Source organism: Podarcis liolepis (genome assembly GCF_965112155.1).
Source record: "Podarcis liolepis genome assembly, chromosome: 5".
Taxonomy (NCBI): domain Eukaryota; kingdom Metazoa; phylum Chordata; class Lepidosauria; order Squamata; family Lacertidae; genus Podarcis; species Podarcis liolepis.
In genome coordinates, this window is record NC_139556.1 from 70648871 (window position 1) to 70665160 (window position 16290).

Consider the following 16290-nt stretch of genomic DNA (forward strand, 5'->3'; position numbering starts at 1 on the left):
GGATGTGTGTGAAATGGCCTCCTGATGCATTCAGTATAAAATGGATGATTAGGTTCGTGATGCACATTTAACAAGATAGCTATATCAAACCCATTAAGTATCAATTTGAGTACCTAATGTAAAATGCCTAACAATTAGAAGCCATCTAATCAGATTTAACAATTGACTGTTGGTTATATGTTATTTAAGGGGTTTAAATGGTATGTGTGCATTGACCTTACTAAAGATCATGCCTACCAATGATATGCTCAGCTACCCTTTAAATAATATGAGTAATTGTGCTCCTAATGTTCACAGGGAGCTGAGTAGGTTCATAGCTGCCCTATGGGTAGAAAGGGGGGAAAGGCAAATGTGCTAACATTCCAAAAAAGAAGAAGAAAGAATTGGCTGAAATGTTTTTTCATCAGACTGTGTGCTTCTTGCAAAGGAAGAATGTACACTAAAACCTCTTCCATGAAGTTAATGAATAATATATTTTTCAGATGTTTTGGTGAAGATGTCTGCATTAGTATCCCAGATATAGATGCCTATGTAATGGTGTTTCAGGCCAAGGAGCCCAAGATTACAATAAGTGGGATGGATCATTTTGCAAGACCGGCTGCACAATTTGAACAAGAAAGAGGCGTGATTCTTTTACCGGATATCAGAATTGTCAGCACAGTCACTAAAATGGAACACCCTCCTGACTTGAAGGAAACTGAAGATAGAGGTTTGTGGGTTTTAAGAGTTTATGGTTTCTGTGACAGTAGAGACTGAGCACCAGGTAGCACTGAGGAGGACATATTCCTGAGACAAAACCTATTGCATGCTTAATATTAAAAAATAATAGACCCAGCTAGGTTTCCTCCAAACGTTCTGTAGCCTTCTATAATCCATGAAGCTTCTTAGGTACACTGAAAGGCAATATGTTTTCACCCTTTTTAGGCTCACAACAACAATTACAATTTAGGGGGGAAATGCTGCAGAGTAGATGTGGCTAGAAGAAGTACTGTACTCTGAATGCCTTGTCTCTGTTGTTCGTGCTTGATCTCACCATTAACTGATACTTGGAACTATGCAGGTCAGGTTCTGAAGGCTGCCCATCAGAAGCTAGTCATGGGAATGGATGTTCCTGACTTTCACCTTAGTAAAGGGTATAATTTGTACTGAAAGGGGGTAAAGTGGTTTTAATTGATCTCACACAGGTCAGGCTTCCCGTCATCCTTATCTTGTGCCCATGCCTTCATTCCAGTGATATGGACGGGATGTTGGCAAGGAGTTACACAAACTCAGGCTAAAATCCTCTACACACTTAGGAGTTCCAGTGAGTCCATTGGAGCACACAGTGTTTCTCTTGACTCAGTAGAAGAGCCAAATCTTGCAGTGGGCTGATAACCACAGTAGCTCTGCAGCAAACAAATTATTATTATTATTTATTATCATCATCATCATCATCATCATTATTACTGTCATTATTATTAGAGCTGAGGGACATGTACACTAAAGATAATTAAGAATAGTTAAAAACAGAAAAAACAGCAGATATATTTAAATAATGACAAAATAGTTTCTATTTCCTCCCATTCTCATTCCACTTCACCCCCCAAAAGCTTTTCTTCTTGTTTATGCAAGGTAGTGAATGAGAAGCCCATAATCACACAAAATCATACAGATCAAACTGTGCATACAATTGTTTCATTTTACATCTGATATTACAATAAAATCAAAGTCTCAGAATTCTTAGCTGCCCCAGTATAATTAAATGAGAGTCCAAATGAAAAGTAATGCTGTATATTTTTAAACAATTTTATATGAAAGAGATGTAGAGGGAGCAGGAAATTACACTTTGAAGATATGTTCAGTGGTTGATGTTAATCCAGCACTGCTGTAAAACTAGAAAGTTCAATAAGAGAGAAAATGAAGCTAAGTGGGGAAATAATGAAACTTGTTCATTTTTTCTCTCTCAGAACCACTTACCTGTTTCCCCCTTTCTCTGTCATTGTAAGAGCAAATTTCGTCTTTCATTTCTGATTTTTCAGGCATCATCTTTCACTGTTTCCTTCCTTTATCCAGGCATTTGCTAAATTTGATGCTGCTTTTATCCATACAGACACATGTGCATGTACATGAACACTCCACTTTGCCTGCATCAGTAGCATTTTACCCTGATCCCTGCCTTGGTCATGCCCCATGCTCCACAGGACAGTAAAACAGATGACAGTGCTACTGAGCTAAACTGGGTCAGAAGACAAACATTTTTCATGGGCGGTTATGGCATTGTCAGCCCCTGAGCCATGTAGGAAATACTTAGATTACATCTAGAATTATGTATTATGGAGCTTGAGAGGGGCTGAAATGTTTCACAATGAGGAATTAGTTTCCTGAAACATTGGTACCACAATGCATCTAATTGTTAGTTGGCCACAAACTATTTTGAATGGAATTGAAAGCATTTGCTATCAAATGTTGACAATCTAATTTTGAAAAGCATTCAAGTCCATTGTAGTTATAAGCTTATGCTCTTTTTAATAATAGCTGGAAAAAGTGGGTAAAGCAAATTGCTGTAAACCATGCTGCTACCAACATTAATCATTGGCTCACAACATTGAATTATATATTTTATCAGCAACCTATTTAAGTTGAAACTATTTTTCTATATGTTATGTTTTCTTTGGTAGCTAAAGCAATATTAAAGTGCCTGTCTTTGCACCTGTGAATATATATTTAATGCACTTGAGGGAATCAGTGCAAATGTCACTCACCCTCAGCATAAAAGAATAAACAGACTATATTTTAGTGCAAACAAAGAAACTAGGATATAGTGGTATGTTAGGACTAGGCTTCCTAACATATCGGGATAATTTTGTTTATGCTGGAACCGTGCAATCCAATTTAGGCATTACTTTTCCACAATCAGATTTCTGAGAAACTCTTTCTCATGTTGCATTATATGCAATTCACTTACAAGAAAATTGCACGCAGGAACTTTACAGGAGTACCAGGGATATACAGACTGGCTTGCAGACCCTGACTTCGGTTCTGATTATCACATTTTTAAATGTTATGCCAACAAAACAAGAACCACCATGGTGGAAAGGTTTTCAGCAATCACATGTAGGGACCGAAGCCTTTCATAACTGCAGAAAGACTTTTCTACCAGAGACATTCCTTTTATATTTTTCCAAATGTATCCCATGAGAGAAACAGTTTAAGTCAATTTTCCAGCCACTTGATGCCAAGTGGACCAGAGAATTAAATATGAAATTTGCATACTCTTCCTTCTGTGACAAGATAGTTGTTATTCTCCACAGTGAAATAGAGCAAGTTTATATCTCAAGTTTTACAAGCGTTGCCCATTAAGAATCATCAAGTTGCATAGATGGGTGGTACTGGATCTTGTCTCCTAATAAAGTGACTGAGACAAATGTACTGGCAGAGAAGAAGTCTTGCTCCAGTTCACAACTCCTTACTTACATGGTTTCCATACTTCATACTGTGTAGGCCTTGTTGGTGTCAGTACACATTGACAACAGAACAGCAAAACTATCCATATGTAAATTTGTTTACAAGATTAAATTTTAATTCTGTGCTTTCCAAATAATGTCCAGGGCCTATACTGTGCTTTAGTACACCTTCCAATTGGTTTATGACAGCTAGCAGTTAAATGGCACATTAAGCCTAGGTTATGGGCGCAACAACAGAATATCTAGGTGTGCTTATTTTTATAACCAGAATACAAAGCTGAAAATGAATGAACTGCAGCTAAAATATTATGTTCATTTTTCACATGGTCTAGTTCTTCCCCTGCCCATCCCCCTAATATTCTTAAGAGGGTTTCATCTCCAGTCTTCAGCTGGAAATGGGGAGGCAAAAAAAGGTCCCTCTTTCCTTCCACTCTGCAGTTTTAATCTGAAATCTTAGGTGCAGTACTGTGCCCAGAGCTCAGAAACTGCTTGCGCTAATGAAATTCCCTGTCACAAAATGCGACTAGAACAATGGGAATTTCAAACACTGCTTCCAATTGTCCTAGCGCAAGGGTTACCAATGTGGCACCTGGGGGTGCCAGTGTGCCCACAGTGCCTCCTACGTCACCTACAAAAATCTGCGTAAATGTTTCCTCAAAAATCCAAAATGCGCAAGAGGCTGTTTGTGTTTCCTCCTCAGCCTGCATTTGTATTGGCTAAGACTTTCCTACATTGAAACCTCTCCCCTCAATGGCCACATTTCACTGGATACCAGGGCTGGATGTCTACCCTCCCATTCCGTTCTGAATAGGGGAAGGCTGCAAAAAGCCACTTTCTCCAAGTGAGTGCAGCGGTGGCTGATGTAGGTATATCCCCCCTATTAAGGGGGCAGCTCATGTTGCAGTGCATTGTATTGTATCACCATAAGTTGCTTTTTAACTTGGATCTTTTATGTGTGTCTCCTGTTTTATCCTCAGTCCATAAACCAGTTACCCTAGAAGAAATGCACCATAACTTGGATTTTTGTGACATTTTGGTAATTGGAGCAGAACTGGACCCCACACATGAATGTTTAGAACTGGATCGGACAGAACTTCAAGGAAAACACTTGGATGCTACAAACTCCACAGCAGGGTATTCAATATATGGTATGTTTAATTTCTTGATCTTTCCTCCCCTTTTCAACTTATTTTCTAAGTTTAGAATTAAATGTTCTTTTTTTGCGATTTGGAAGTTATAGCCTTTTGTTTAAGGAAAGAGTAGAATTCATTAGCATGGCGAAACTTAGAAAGAGTTGCTTCAAATTCATCATGTGAATAATTGTTCTCTGAAGGATGTGACCTCCTCCTATGGGGGAGAAGACCCTGCCTCCATTTGTATGCAAATGACCTGGTTATTGCTGACTTCCAACAAGTAAATGCTTCAAGTTTTCTGTACTAGATCTTGCTTTTTATAAACCAAAGAAATAATAAAATACCTCAGATTTCTAAATACGGCTAATGTAGCACTTAGCAGAAAAAGAAGTGGTGTTTATAATTCGAATGATAGTTCCTAAATATATGTCTGTTTTCTTCAAAATAATATTATGAATGGAAAATGTTATATCCCTATAAAAAGATGCAGCCCTAAAGAGGATTGTTATTAGCCACCAATAGTATTTATTATTTTTGCCGGAGTTATGCCTGGCTTTTGTTCTGTGCATGTTGAGGATATATATCTTATCCTGTACTACAAGATGGTGGGATGTGGGTTGATAATATGCCACTTCAGATTTTGGGGGCAAACACATATGGTTTCCAAGAGGAAAGGGAGCCCACCTGCAAGCTCAACCCCACCTCCTACAGGCACTGGGCTCTGGCTCTGTGTTAAGGAGGAAGGTCGGAAGGGGAATCTCAAGATAAGGGGATTTTCAAAGTAAGGCAGGGATCCCAGTCATGGGAAGGATTCTCTTTATATTCATTATAACCTGCTAAGAATCTCCCTTCAGACCTTCCCTCTCAATGTGGGGACAACTGTGTGTGCATCTCTCCTCATTTTTAGCCCATGTTTGAATAGGGCTAACAAACTTCGATTTTCAGTGCGTTTTGTGAAACTAACCTTATTGATTTAATGCTGGTGATGACATGTCTGTTTGTTCCCATTATGATTCCTAGGCATATACCTTTTTTGTTACATGCGTTGATCAGACGCATGTGTTTTTAATGTCATATTTTAACATTCAAATAATTAAGCTATTCATTTGCCAAAACAACAACAGCCCTATTTTTATTTCATGTCTATAGTCTGTGCAGTGTATGTTTTCATTTACTTACTGATGATGTCTTATGGCTTCAGGTGTGGACACAATGAGAAACTACGCACAAGTCTTGCGACAGTTACGCTATCGTAATTGGCACACATCTTCCATCTTTGACAGGAAGTTTAGAATCAAGTGCTCAGAACTTAATGGACGTTACACCAGCAATGAATTTAATTTAGAGGTAAGTCTTGTGTAAAACGTATGTTGACCACTGTTTCCATGTTAAAAAAGGAGTTTTATTTTTGCCTAACTATTCAGCACAGTAAATGTTTAAAATCCTGCATTCAAGCAGTATGAAATTTATTCATTTCTATAATGTGCACCCTGTACTTTCAGTGCATTTCCATGGATCACTTCAGATGTAACACTACCCAACAGGCTGGGACGATGCTCCATCTCCTCCCCCAGCTTTCACAAACCCACACACTGAAAATCTGTAATTAACATAACTATGATTCAGCGTTACCAGAATTCATGTGTATCATAGCTAGATTTTAAACCAGAGATTGAAACTGGTCTTTTTTGCCTGTTGTGTTCATATAAAGTTTACCTCAGAAAATATTGCTTCTTGATTAGCATTCTCCAGTATTTACTGGAATATATGAATAAACAATGTTTATTGCTTGCATGGCAATTTAACCATTGACTTGAGTGGTTCCAATGTGTAGACTAGGCAGTAAATGATAGCAGTTGAAATGGTAGAATTATAATCAGATCAGAGGCACAGAGAGCCCACTATCTGTGAAGCAGTTCTATACATCATGTTTTCCACCAATTCCCAACAACTGCATCAATCCTGTTATGTAATGCATTTTCCCAGTATCCTATTGAATAGAAAAGCAGGGATCATGGCAATAGCTTACTTCAGAGAGCTAATGGAGGTGTGCTATTTATTTATTTACTTACTTATTCCTCAGATATTACTTGATAAATATACTTTCAGATATTTAGCAACTGTGAGAGTGAATTTCATAACAGTAGTTTCAAAGGTAATGCATCTGATTGACATGGATTGGCAAGAAGTTCCAAATGTAAGTCCAGGAGAGGAAAGAATTGATCTCTTCCAAGTATATTAAGAAGACAGAAATGGGGACTTAAAAGCATCTATGATGCCTGTGATCATTCTTTCCTGGATGGAACCCACTCTGTACCCTGTTTTAGTTACTATACACGATGTATGTGGGGGTCCCACCTAAGGAGGCACACAGTTGGAAGGCTTAGCCTTAGTTATTTCTGCACATGCATGGCACATGTGAAGTATCTGGAAATGTTATTTTATGACATATTGTGTTATCCAGTTGGGCAGAATTCCTCGTGCCAGGGTGCCATTCTGTTTATAATTAGCTCTCCTTCAGCCATCTCTCTCCTAAATTCAAAGGCTCTCGACTATTTGTCTTGTGCATACTAAACTGCTGTTCTGCACACCTCTCTGGCTCTCAACTTCACACACACCATGTAGATAGCATCTCACTCTAAGAGCAACAGCTGCTGACTGTGGCAGCTCTTGTCAGAGACATTATGCAGTGTGTAAGTGAAACTGGGCAAAGATGAGAGCAGGCAGATGGAAGGGACAGAAAACAACTAGAAGATAGAACTAAAATTGCATTCCCATCATGATCTTCTTTCATCTTTTTTGTGGGGTGAAACAGCATTTCAATAAGTCTCACTAAGGACTCACAGCATCCTCTCCTTTGTAGAGAAAAGGGATTTTCCATCACTGTGTCAGGAGTTTCTACTTGTGGACTTTGTATCTCCTTTCACTAAGTGACTGTCAATTGCTCATTACAGTCAGAGCCATCCTATTTTGATATAACAGCCCTGCCATTTCACAGTGGCACATGGCCACTTCTCCATCACCCTTCTATCACAGTCTTTTATCTATCTTAGCCAGCTAAACAACTTTCTAGAGTGCCCTCCTTTGCTAGAAACTCATATTTTGTGAACTCATATTTTGAGTGCCTGTACTTATGTAACCAAAACAGCAGATCAACACATGAGGTAGTTGAAGGCAAGCTTGGGGAAAACCTGAGGGTTGCAGAAGTTCAGCAGATATTTCGGGGGCTAAGGGAGAGGAGTCTAAAAGCAGCTTACTGAATACCGAGGATGCTGAACAAGCATAAAATGCTTACTGACTGTTGTTGGGAGCAGCAGGGAAAGAAATTGATTATGACTATATACTGCTTAATGCCAAAATAGGCTTCTAAGCAGTTTACAAAGTATAAAAAATATTTTAAAAAACCATAAATATCCATAATTAAAATAAACAGTTAAATGGTACCATTAAAACAAATAGGGAAGGAAAGCTGAATTAATAAATAATCACACACAAAGTGAAGGAAGAGCTACTTGGCTTTCTCCACCTATTGTTGGTCCTTCATCTTTCCTCCTAGGGAATGGTTATCCCTGCTGCTTATCAGAGTCTACTGATGAATATAATAACAGAGAAAAGGGAGGGGGGGAAACAATGAATAGAGAAAGGCAGTCAGTAGCTTCTCCATAGGTATGAGTGCTCCAGCTTTCTCTTACCATTGGTGGAGAAACTTTCAGAACAGTTATCGCATTGTGGGTTCTGCTCCCATAGACTGGCTATAATGTTAAGTGTGCCCAAATTGATGTATAGCATTTCACTGTTAAAACCTGAGAATGTTGAATGTTGTCATTGAAACTGACAATGTAGGGAAATAATTCTACATTATTTGAGTCCACAAATGTCTAAAATACTGACCAGCTTATGACTTCTCTTGTTGGTCATAAAAAAAACAGGAAATAGAATGCTATTATCAAATATTGCTCTGTGTGGAAGATTGTAGATAAGCCTCCTGCACCCACTGGATAGCAGAGCCTTTTTATAAAACTCTTGTTGTAAATTTATACCAGTGTAAGATTGTGCTGGACTGTGAAACTTCAGTCATTCTTTCAGGGTGACAGGATGCTGAATAGCATCTGGACCACTTCATGCCACCGTTCCACTTCAGATAGACAAGGATATTGACATGACACTGTAACACTGCCTTATTTACTGTTTTGAAATGTTTATGCCGCCAAACCATTCAGTCCAGACTCATTCTTCTTATGACTATAGCAAATGTTCCCCAAAATTCCCGCCACCCCCCAAAGTACTGATGTCATAGTGCCGACAATCTGGTTTTTCACAACCTTTCCCTCTAAATGAGCATTTTCTTCTCCTAATGCATCTTTTTGGGCAAATTTTGAGGCTGATTCTTCACATCAAGCCTTGAATTAACTGCCTTCTCTCAGAGGAAGGGAACGGCTCAAACATCTGTTCAATGATTAACTTTTCTACCAGAGTTTTAGACAGAGAGAGGCAGGTGATTGAACTGCCCACTTACTCATCTGCAACATCAATCCTCTTTTTCCTCTTCTAGGTTAATATTCTACATAGCTCCAACTCCAATACCATGGAATATGTAAATCATATGGTAATACAGCCGCAGTTTCTCCAATCTATTCATCACCCAGAGGAAAGCATAAACAGTATTCATGGCTCAGGTATTAAATGTATTAAGAACATAAGAATTGCCTTGTTGGATCAGACCAAAATCTATCTAGTCAAGCACTGGGTTCCGGGTAGCAGCCAAACATCATTTGGCTCTTATGAGTGGATGCGAAGGTGATAGCCTTTGTTTGTTTGTTGTCCTCAGCTTCTAATTCAAAGGTCAACTTCTTCATATAGTCTACACATTCAGCTATAAGCAACAGGCACTAGTGGAACCACTTTCCTTTTTTCTATATAAAAAAGTGGGGTTTTTTTGGGGGGGGTATCATATTAGTAAGTATGATGGGAGGTTCTATATGAAAGTTCCATGCGCAAAAGGCAGTTCAGATTTGTAACCTCCCTTACAGATGAAAACTATTATTTTTCACCAATTCAGTATCATGAAACTACACAAAGGGAAGTGTGACTGTGGCATTGACCATTGTTTTTGCTTGTTGCCATGACCAGCAACAAGGGGGAGGGTCACAGTAAGCATTTTAAAATGACAGTAGTCTATAATGAATATTTAGTTATTGTTGTATTTCTATCTGATGAAAATATGTGCACATATATCTTTATAGAGATGCTATGGGACAGCTACGTTTAATTTTCCCATTTTTGTTTCATTTCAGTACTTCCAAGTGTGGCTACTATTGTCATAGTCGTCTGTGTCAGTATCTTAATCTTCATAGTAGCTTTGGGAGTATATAGAATTCGAGCAGCTTACAAGCACAGCTCAAAGGAGAGTGAAAGCAGTAAAGAAAATGAAATGGACTGGGATGATTCAGCTCTGACCATCACTGTCAATCCTATGGAGGTAAGTAGCAATGCCATGATGCCAGATGTTGGGAACCTTTGGGCCTCCAGATGTTGCTAAACCACAACTCTCATCAGGCCCAGGAAGTGTGCCCAGTTGTCAGGAATGATAGGAGCTGTAGTTCAACAATATTTGGAAGGCCAAAGGTTCCACACAACTAGTCTATACCATCTATTTATGATGACCCATACACAAATGGTATGAAAGAGGCACCTACACATGTACAAGTATGAAACTGCACAATCACAGTTTTAGATTATCTGTGCAGCTGTACTGCACCTAGGCACTCATTTTAGACTTCCTGCCATACAAGTAGAAGTCAAGAGACCAGAGTGGTGGATATGTCAATGTTCTGCCCAGCATCAGTGGTGAGGAACTTTTGAAAACCCTAAAATCAAGACAACAAAATGATCTGGGCTCCTTGGCAGGTTTTGAATAAACACCCACAAATTTATTAGTTGAACACATGATAGATAAGACAAGGATATGTACAATTTTATAACATGCAGAGAACAATATGTGCAAAGAAATTAGAGAGGGGAGCTGAGGGAAGTCCTTGATGGGGGAAAATAATTTAATTGATTATTTGGACTGATAATTTGCTACATTGAAAATGAAAAAAATCATGGAATTATATATGACAAAGGGTTCTCTCCAGTCTGCTACTCAGCTTTAGGATTAATCTTCTCCAGTTGTAGAGGAGGTGCAAGCATGCCTAAAAACTGCTTCCAATATTACAGGCATAGGCAAACTTGGCCCTCCAGATGTTTTGGGTCTACAGCTCCCATCATCCCTAGCTAACAGGACGAGTGGTCAGGAATGATGGGAACTGGAGTCTCAAAACAGCTGAAGGACTGAGTTTGCCTATGCCTGCAATATTATTTTCAGCAGTGTAGCTGCCTCAGTGTGCCCCTTCCAGTTTTAATAATACTGGAGTCATATGGGATGAACCCATTCTGCAGCTCCATCCTAACACCAGCAAAATCTTAGAACTGGAGCCACAGCATGGGCTTCTTCCACATGATCCTGGCAATCTAATAGTAGTCATGGGGGGGGGGGAATAAACCATGGCAGCTGTTACACTACTGAAGATTAATAAACTGAAGAGTACGATGGTTTGGTCTAAAATTGTCTTGACTTTTGTCAATATGCAGCTCTTTTTTTCATTCACATCACTGAAAGGAACCTTGTTTGATAATCCTGGAGGAGCATATAACACTCACAGAACTCATTTTTTTCAGAGTTCAATCAAGACCTAGTATATTGGGGGTGGGAAGGACATTAATTATTTGGAGCTCTCTGTCAGTCAGCCACTGGTGGATATTATTCAGTAGAATTGCTTTCTATAAATAATTATTTTAAGCTGAGTTTGCTATTTTAGAGAAGACTTCAGGTCATATGTGATTGACTGACACCTCAATTACCTTTGTTTTCTAGCTCTATCCTTTAACTTGCCCCCTCTTGCAATGAACATCAGTTTCACTTATCACATGATAGATAAGTCTCCTATGCAGTCCAGCACAGCCCCATTAGGGTAACAGCAGCTGTCAGATTATGGATGTGTATTGTAGCATCTGAAGGCAGAATCCCAGCTTCTTAGTACTTCATCTCACTTTTAAAATCAAGAAACTTCTCTCCCCCCCCCATTACCTTTTTAGCCTTTAGTAGTACAACTAATCTCTTACTAGCAGCTCTTCCCTGTGTTCCTGCACAATACAGAAATATGAAGAACCTCGTCATATACAAGAAGAAAGCGAAGAAGAGGAAGAGGAAGAGGAAGATACAACCAGTGCTGAATCAGATGAAAGTGAAGAGGAGGAGGAGGAGGAGGAAGAGGAAGAAGAAGCAGCTATTGGAAATAAAGGAGACAAACAAAATGCAACCAGGCAAGACCAGCTGGAGTGGGATGATTCAACACTACCCTACTAGAAACCCTTAGTTTTATTGCTCCTTTTGTATACACCAATACTGTGTATTTCTGAGTCAATCCTACTGCGTCAACCCCATCTTGGATCTATGAGTTAATTGGCAGGATTTAACTCTATTGACTTCAGATGATAGAACTGCATTGCCTGAATTTGATGTAGTTGTATCAAACTGCTCCAGATAGTTATTCCTTTCCTAGTGTATGGGTAATGGCACCTGGTAAAAGCACAGGGTACAACCGTTTATGTCTCACCTGTGATAACACCAACCTGACGCCATATGTTCCTTACCACTTCTCCCTTTCCAGGAAACTCCAGTATCTTCTAATAAGATAAATAAGAATATGCAAAAGTCCTGTTTGCCAGACCATAAAGGATACAGTTCAGCTTTTCTTTTTCTTTTTCTATTTAAGTGAATTCAAGTCCAAGTAGACATACCCCCTTTCTGGGTTTGGTTCGACTTTGGTTAAGAATCCTATGTTCAGAAGGAAAAATGTAGGTGCTACTCATTAGGGCAACATTAATTTGCTCTCATTTCCACTGTTCTGTTTTAATTAATTGCCTTCTACAAGAGGGATTCAGAGTACTTTAAATTGGGTGTGTAGGTGTGACATACACCCAAACACACACAGGAATGGATAATCAATTTCGCTGCTAATGTTCAAATTCGGCAAGGGGAAAATCCTTATCCAATCCACCTACTCATACTCAACTGTAAAATCCTATAAGCTGATACCTTTGCATGTGATGACTTTTCCCTCTATCACACAGATGAACCAAAATCATGCAAAATATAGGTTTGACTGGAGTGTTACTTGGGTTAAGACCTTTGCTTCTGATTTACACAGAAAATCTATTCTCTGCATTGTAAATCATTACTTTGTTGACATACCTTATGGCAGCATTATACAATAGCTGGGCTTGGCTGAGATTTAGACAAGTGCTGTGTGTATGGATCTAAACATATGTAGCCTAGGGGAATTTTCCCTAGCACATATTAGAAAGACAGACCCTGATTTTATTTCTGCAGCTAGAACTGGTATGTTCTGTTTTCTACCAAAATATATTGGGCACCAAACAAACAAGGCTACAGCTGAAAGGTCTCTCATCTGAACCCCAGACTGGTTTCATTTTTGTGGTTGAAGGAAAGGCATGTTTGGAAAGTGCAAGATAATGAAACACAGAACTTTAAAGCAAAAACAACTAGTAGAGTTTGGGAGGAAATGCAGTTTATAGTATAGGGTAGTTTTGGTTCCCTCCCCTCAACCACTGTATTCTAAATGTTGAAAAGGCATTGGCATGTCTGTGTGGTTTGTTGTATAATTCCTCCCTTAATTTTCTCTGTCTTTGCAGCTACATGATTGTGGAACACTGCATTACTTGATGCTGTGAATATTTTAGACATATAGAAGCCAATGCATTTTGATGCAGAAGCAAAGAATGTTGTTTTTAATTTCTAATTTCATATTTTCCCCCTAAAGGTTTTTGTGTTTGCTTTTGATTTTTTTATCTCAACCTGAGTTTTGGAGGAATGCCATCTCATCACCCTGTGACAAGAAAGCATCAACGTGTTAACAGAGGTTAGAGCAGTCTGTGGGGTTTGGTGGAGAAAAGCTTCTGCTGCTATTTTATTTTCTCCAGGAATAAGTTCTGAGCAAAGGGATTGCAGGAAGCTGCCTCTGATTAGGTCAGACTATTTGTACATCTGTCTTTGAGTATGTCTAGTCTGACTGGCAATGGCTCTCTGGGGTTTCTGGCAGAAACCGTCACTTCCTAGCAAATCCTTTTTAACTGGAGGTGCCTGGGATTGAAGCTGGGACATTGTGCACGCAAAGCAGGTGCTTAACCACTGAGCTGTAATATAGGAAGGAAGGAAGTTCTTTCCTGCTACCTAGCTGCCAGAGTTGAAGACCATAGACATTCTAAGGTTCATGGATAGGAGCATTTGAAGCTAGGATGGGCTAAAGAGAATCTGTCTGGGCAGCTGCATTGTCTCATTTGAGCACTATGAGATTAGCTTACTTTCTCCTTTGTTTAAATATTATCCAGGCATGAGCCCATAGGTCTTTCATACCTATGGATGAGGTCTGAAACATTTTAAAGCAGAAGCAGGGAAATGAGAGAGAAAGGTAGTGTGTGTATAGGGTTTGCCTTCTTAGTTAACCCATGGACATGTCCTCAATTAAATAATTTCTGTATTAGAATGTATCCATATTACTTTGTTAAAGTAAGCTGGGAGGGGGGAACCAATATTTAATTTTGTTTTGTTTTAGCAGCCTACACGAAATGTTCTGACAATAAATTAACACTTCCCAAATATGAATTGAATTTTTAAATTTAAGTTACACCAATTTCTCTACTAAAAAAAAAAAGTTTCCTTCTGATTACCAGACCAGCATAAGAATTGCCATACAATTAAGTTTGAGAACTGCAGCAAATTTTATCATCCCCATGTGGATTCATAGAGGTCCAGAGAGGGCAATGACACGCTTGTGTGTCAGAATTCTGATGATACTCAGAAGTGCTCAACCATTCGGATGCACCCGAAGGAAGCAATCCTGTACACAAGTGTAAGTCAAGATGGTGTAAAGTTACACCCAGTCCAAACTCTGCTCAGCAGTGGAGCTACTTCTGAATAACGAGGCTTAGGCTTGGCAGAGGGGAAGCAAGCCTTTAAAAGAGTGTTCTTTGCCAGGTAACATGACTGAACTGAATGGACTTAGGATCCAGCCTAAGTCCTCCCACTCTGGTCCCACCCCCCAGAACACCTGTTTTCTTATGCTGGTTTAAGGTTTTCCAGGCTAGCTGGAATGGGGGAGATAGACCAGTATATATCTGGTGGAGCTGAGGTTGGGGGTTTAAGCTGGCAGAGCTGGAGATCCGCTTACCTGACCCATCCATCCCAGTAGATCTTGAGATAGAATTGCTCTCTTAATCCGCAGTTGACTGGAAAAGGAATAGGCCATTCATTGTTATTTTTTACATTCAGAAGTTTGTAATCAATTAGACTCTGTAGTTTAACAAGTGTCGAGTTGAATTGTTAAATCTGTTAATATTGGTTGCACTTCTTACATTAAAAAGGGAAAGAAAGAACGATGTCTTTCTCAAGAGGACCACATGGGAGAATGTTTTAATGAATATGTTGAACGAAAATGCTAAGGTACCTGATGAAAGTCTAACATGCAAGACTTGTATTAAAGCTGCACAGACAAGTCCAGTGTAATCTACTTGCACTGGGCATTCAAACAAATACCAATAATCTGTAATTAGTTATTAAAAATAAATCTGTTCAGATTATGCTGGTTCATTATGGAAGGCAAAGTTGCTTTATTTTTAAAATTGTAAATATTTCCAGATTCTGATTTCAAAGCCAATACTCCCTCCACAGTAGCTTTACACAATTGTTCTGTACTCTGCATATGAGTGCTATTTTGCTCATGTTCTGCTTATGGAGAACAGAATGCAGGGCTAGATAGGCCTTTGGCCTGATCCAGCAGCCTGATCCTTCTAGGTTCTTACGTTTAAATGCATTCTATATTATCATCCACATACTTTGCATGGTACATCCATGTAAATCAGGGTGGAGAATGTTTTTCCGTCCAGATGTTGCTGGACTGCAAACCCCTGATCATTGACTATGCTGGATGAGGATACTGGAAGCTGGAGCCCAACAACATCTCAGTTCCTTACCCGAGTTAAATGCTCTACCAGTTCTGCTTCGTATAGTGAGAAACTCTTATTTTCATCTAGAATTCTACAGTAATGGTGGAAACAGGAAGAATTGTGCTAAATTTTACCTCCCCTGGTTCTCAGCAGTATTTCTGACAGTCATTGATTTAGATTTCCTTTTCTTCATTTCTGTTTCCTTGTTTACAAGGTGATATCTTGATTCTTAGCTTAAAACCATCAATTATTTAGGGATCAAAAACAAAGAAAGGATTTCAGGCATCCGTACCTTCTCAGAAACAGGCAGCCTTTCTATTTAATGAAACACTTCAGTTGACCAGAGCTACTCCAGTTCTTTCTGCGATATCTATCTTAATCTGTACTGAGATTGCCTGTGCTCCATAGGAGTATCTGTGGTCTTTCAGAGTGAGATATACATTTACACTTTTGTGTGCTATAAAACCAATATAGTTTGCTGCATCAAAGTCTCAAGTCTTGGGATGCTTTGGGTATATGGTTGCTGTGTCTACAGAGCTGATTTTCTTCCCTGTGCTTGAGAGGGTGATGCTTGGCTTGATCATGTTTATGTGTGGAGTGGTTTATAATCCTTGGGTGCATTAGCAGAAATGTTCCATTTGTAAATG

The 16290-nt window shown here is 39.1% G+C and overlaps 1 protein-coding gene across 2 annotated transcripts in view; it reads left to right on the top strand.

Moving 5' to 3' along the window:
* CLSTN2 (calsyntenin 2) overlaps positions 1–15287 on the top strand; it is a 322960-nt gene extending 307673 nt beyond the window's left edge. The window contains exons 12-18 of one of the 2 annotated variants that reach the window (XR_014526944.1): positions 483–709; positions 4421–4591; positions 5778–5923; positions 9129–9252; positions 9871–10055; positions 11775–13982; positions 14037–15287. Coding sequence is in view for 1 of the 2 variants with exons in the window: in XM_083506385.1 (XP_083362511.1) it covers positions 483–709; positions 4421–4591; positions 5778–5923; positions 9129–9252; positions 9871–10055; positions 11775–11984 (1063 nt within the window). In the remaining variant the exon portion in view is untranslated. Of the gene's footprint in view, positions 1–482; positions 710–4420; positions 4592–5777; positions 5924–9128; positions 9253–9870; positions 10056–11774 lie in introns of both variants that reach the window. The other variant, XM_083506385.1, reaches the window with a different exon arrangement.
* The last annotated feature ends 1003 nt before the right edge of the window (positions 15288–16290 follow it).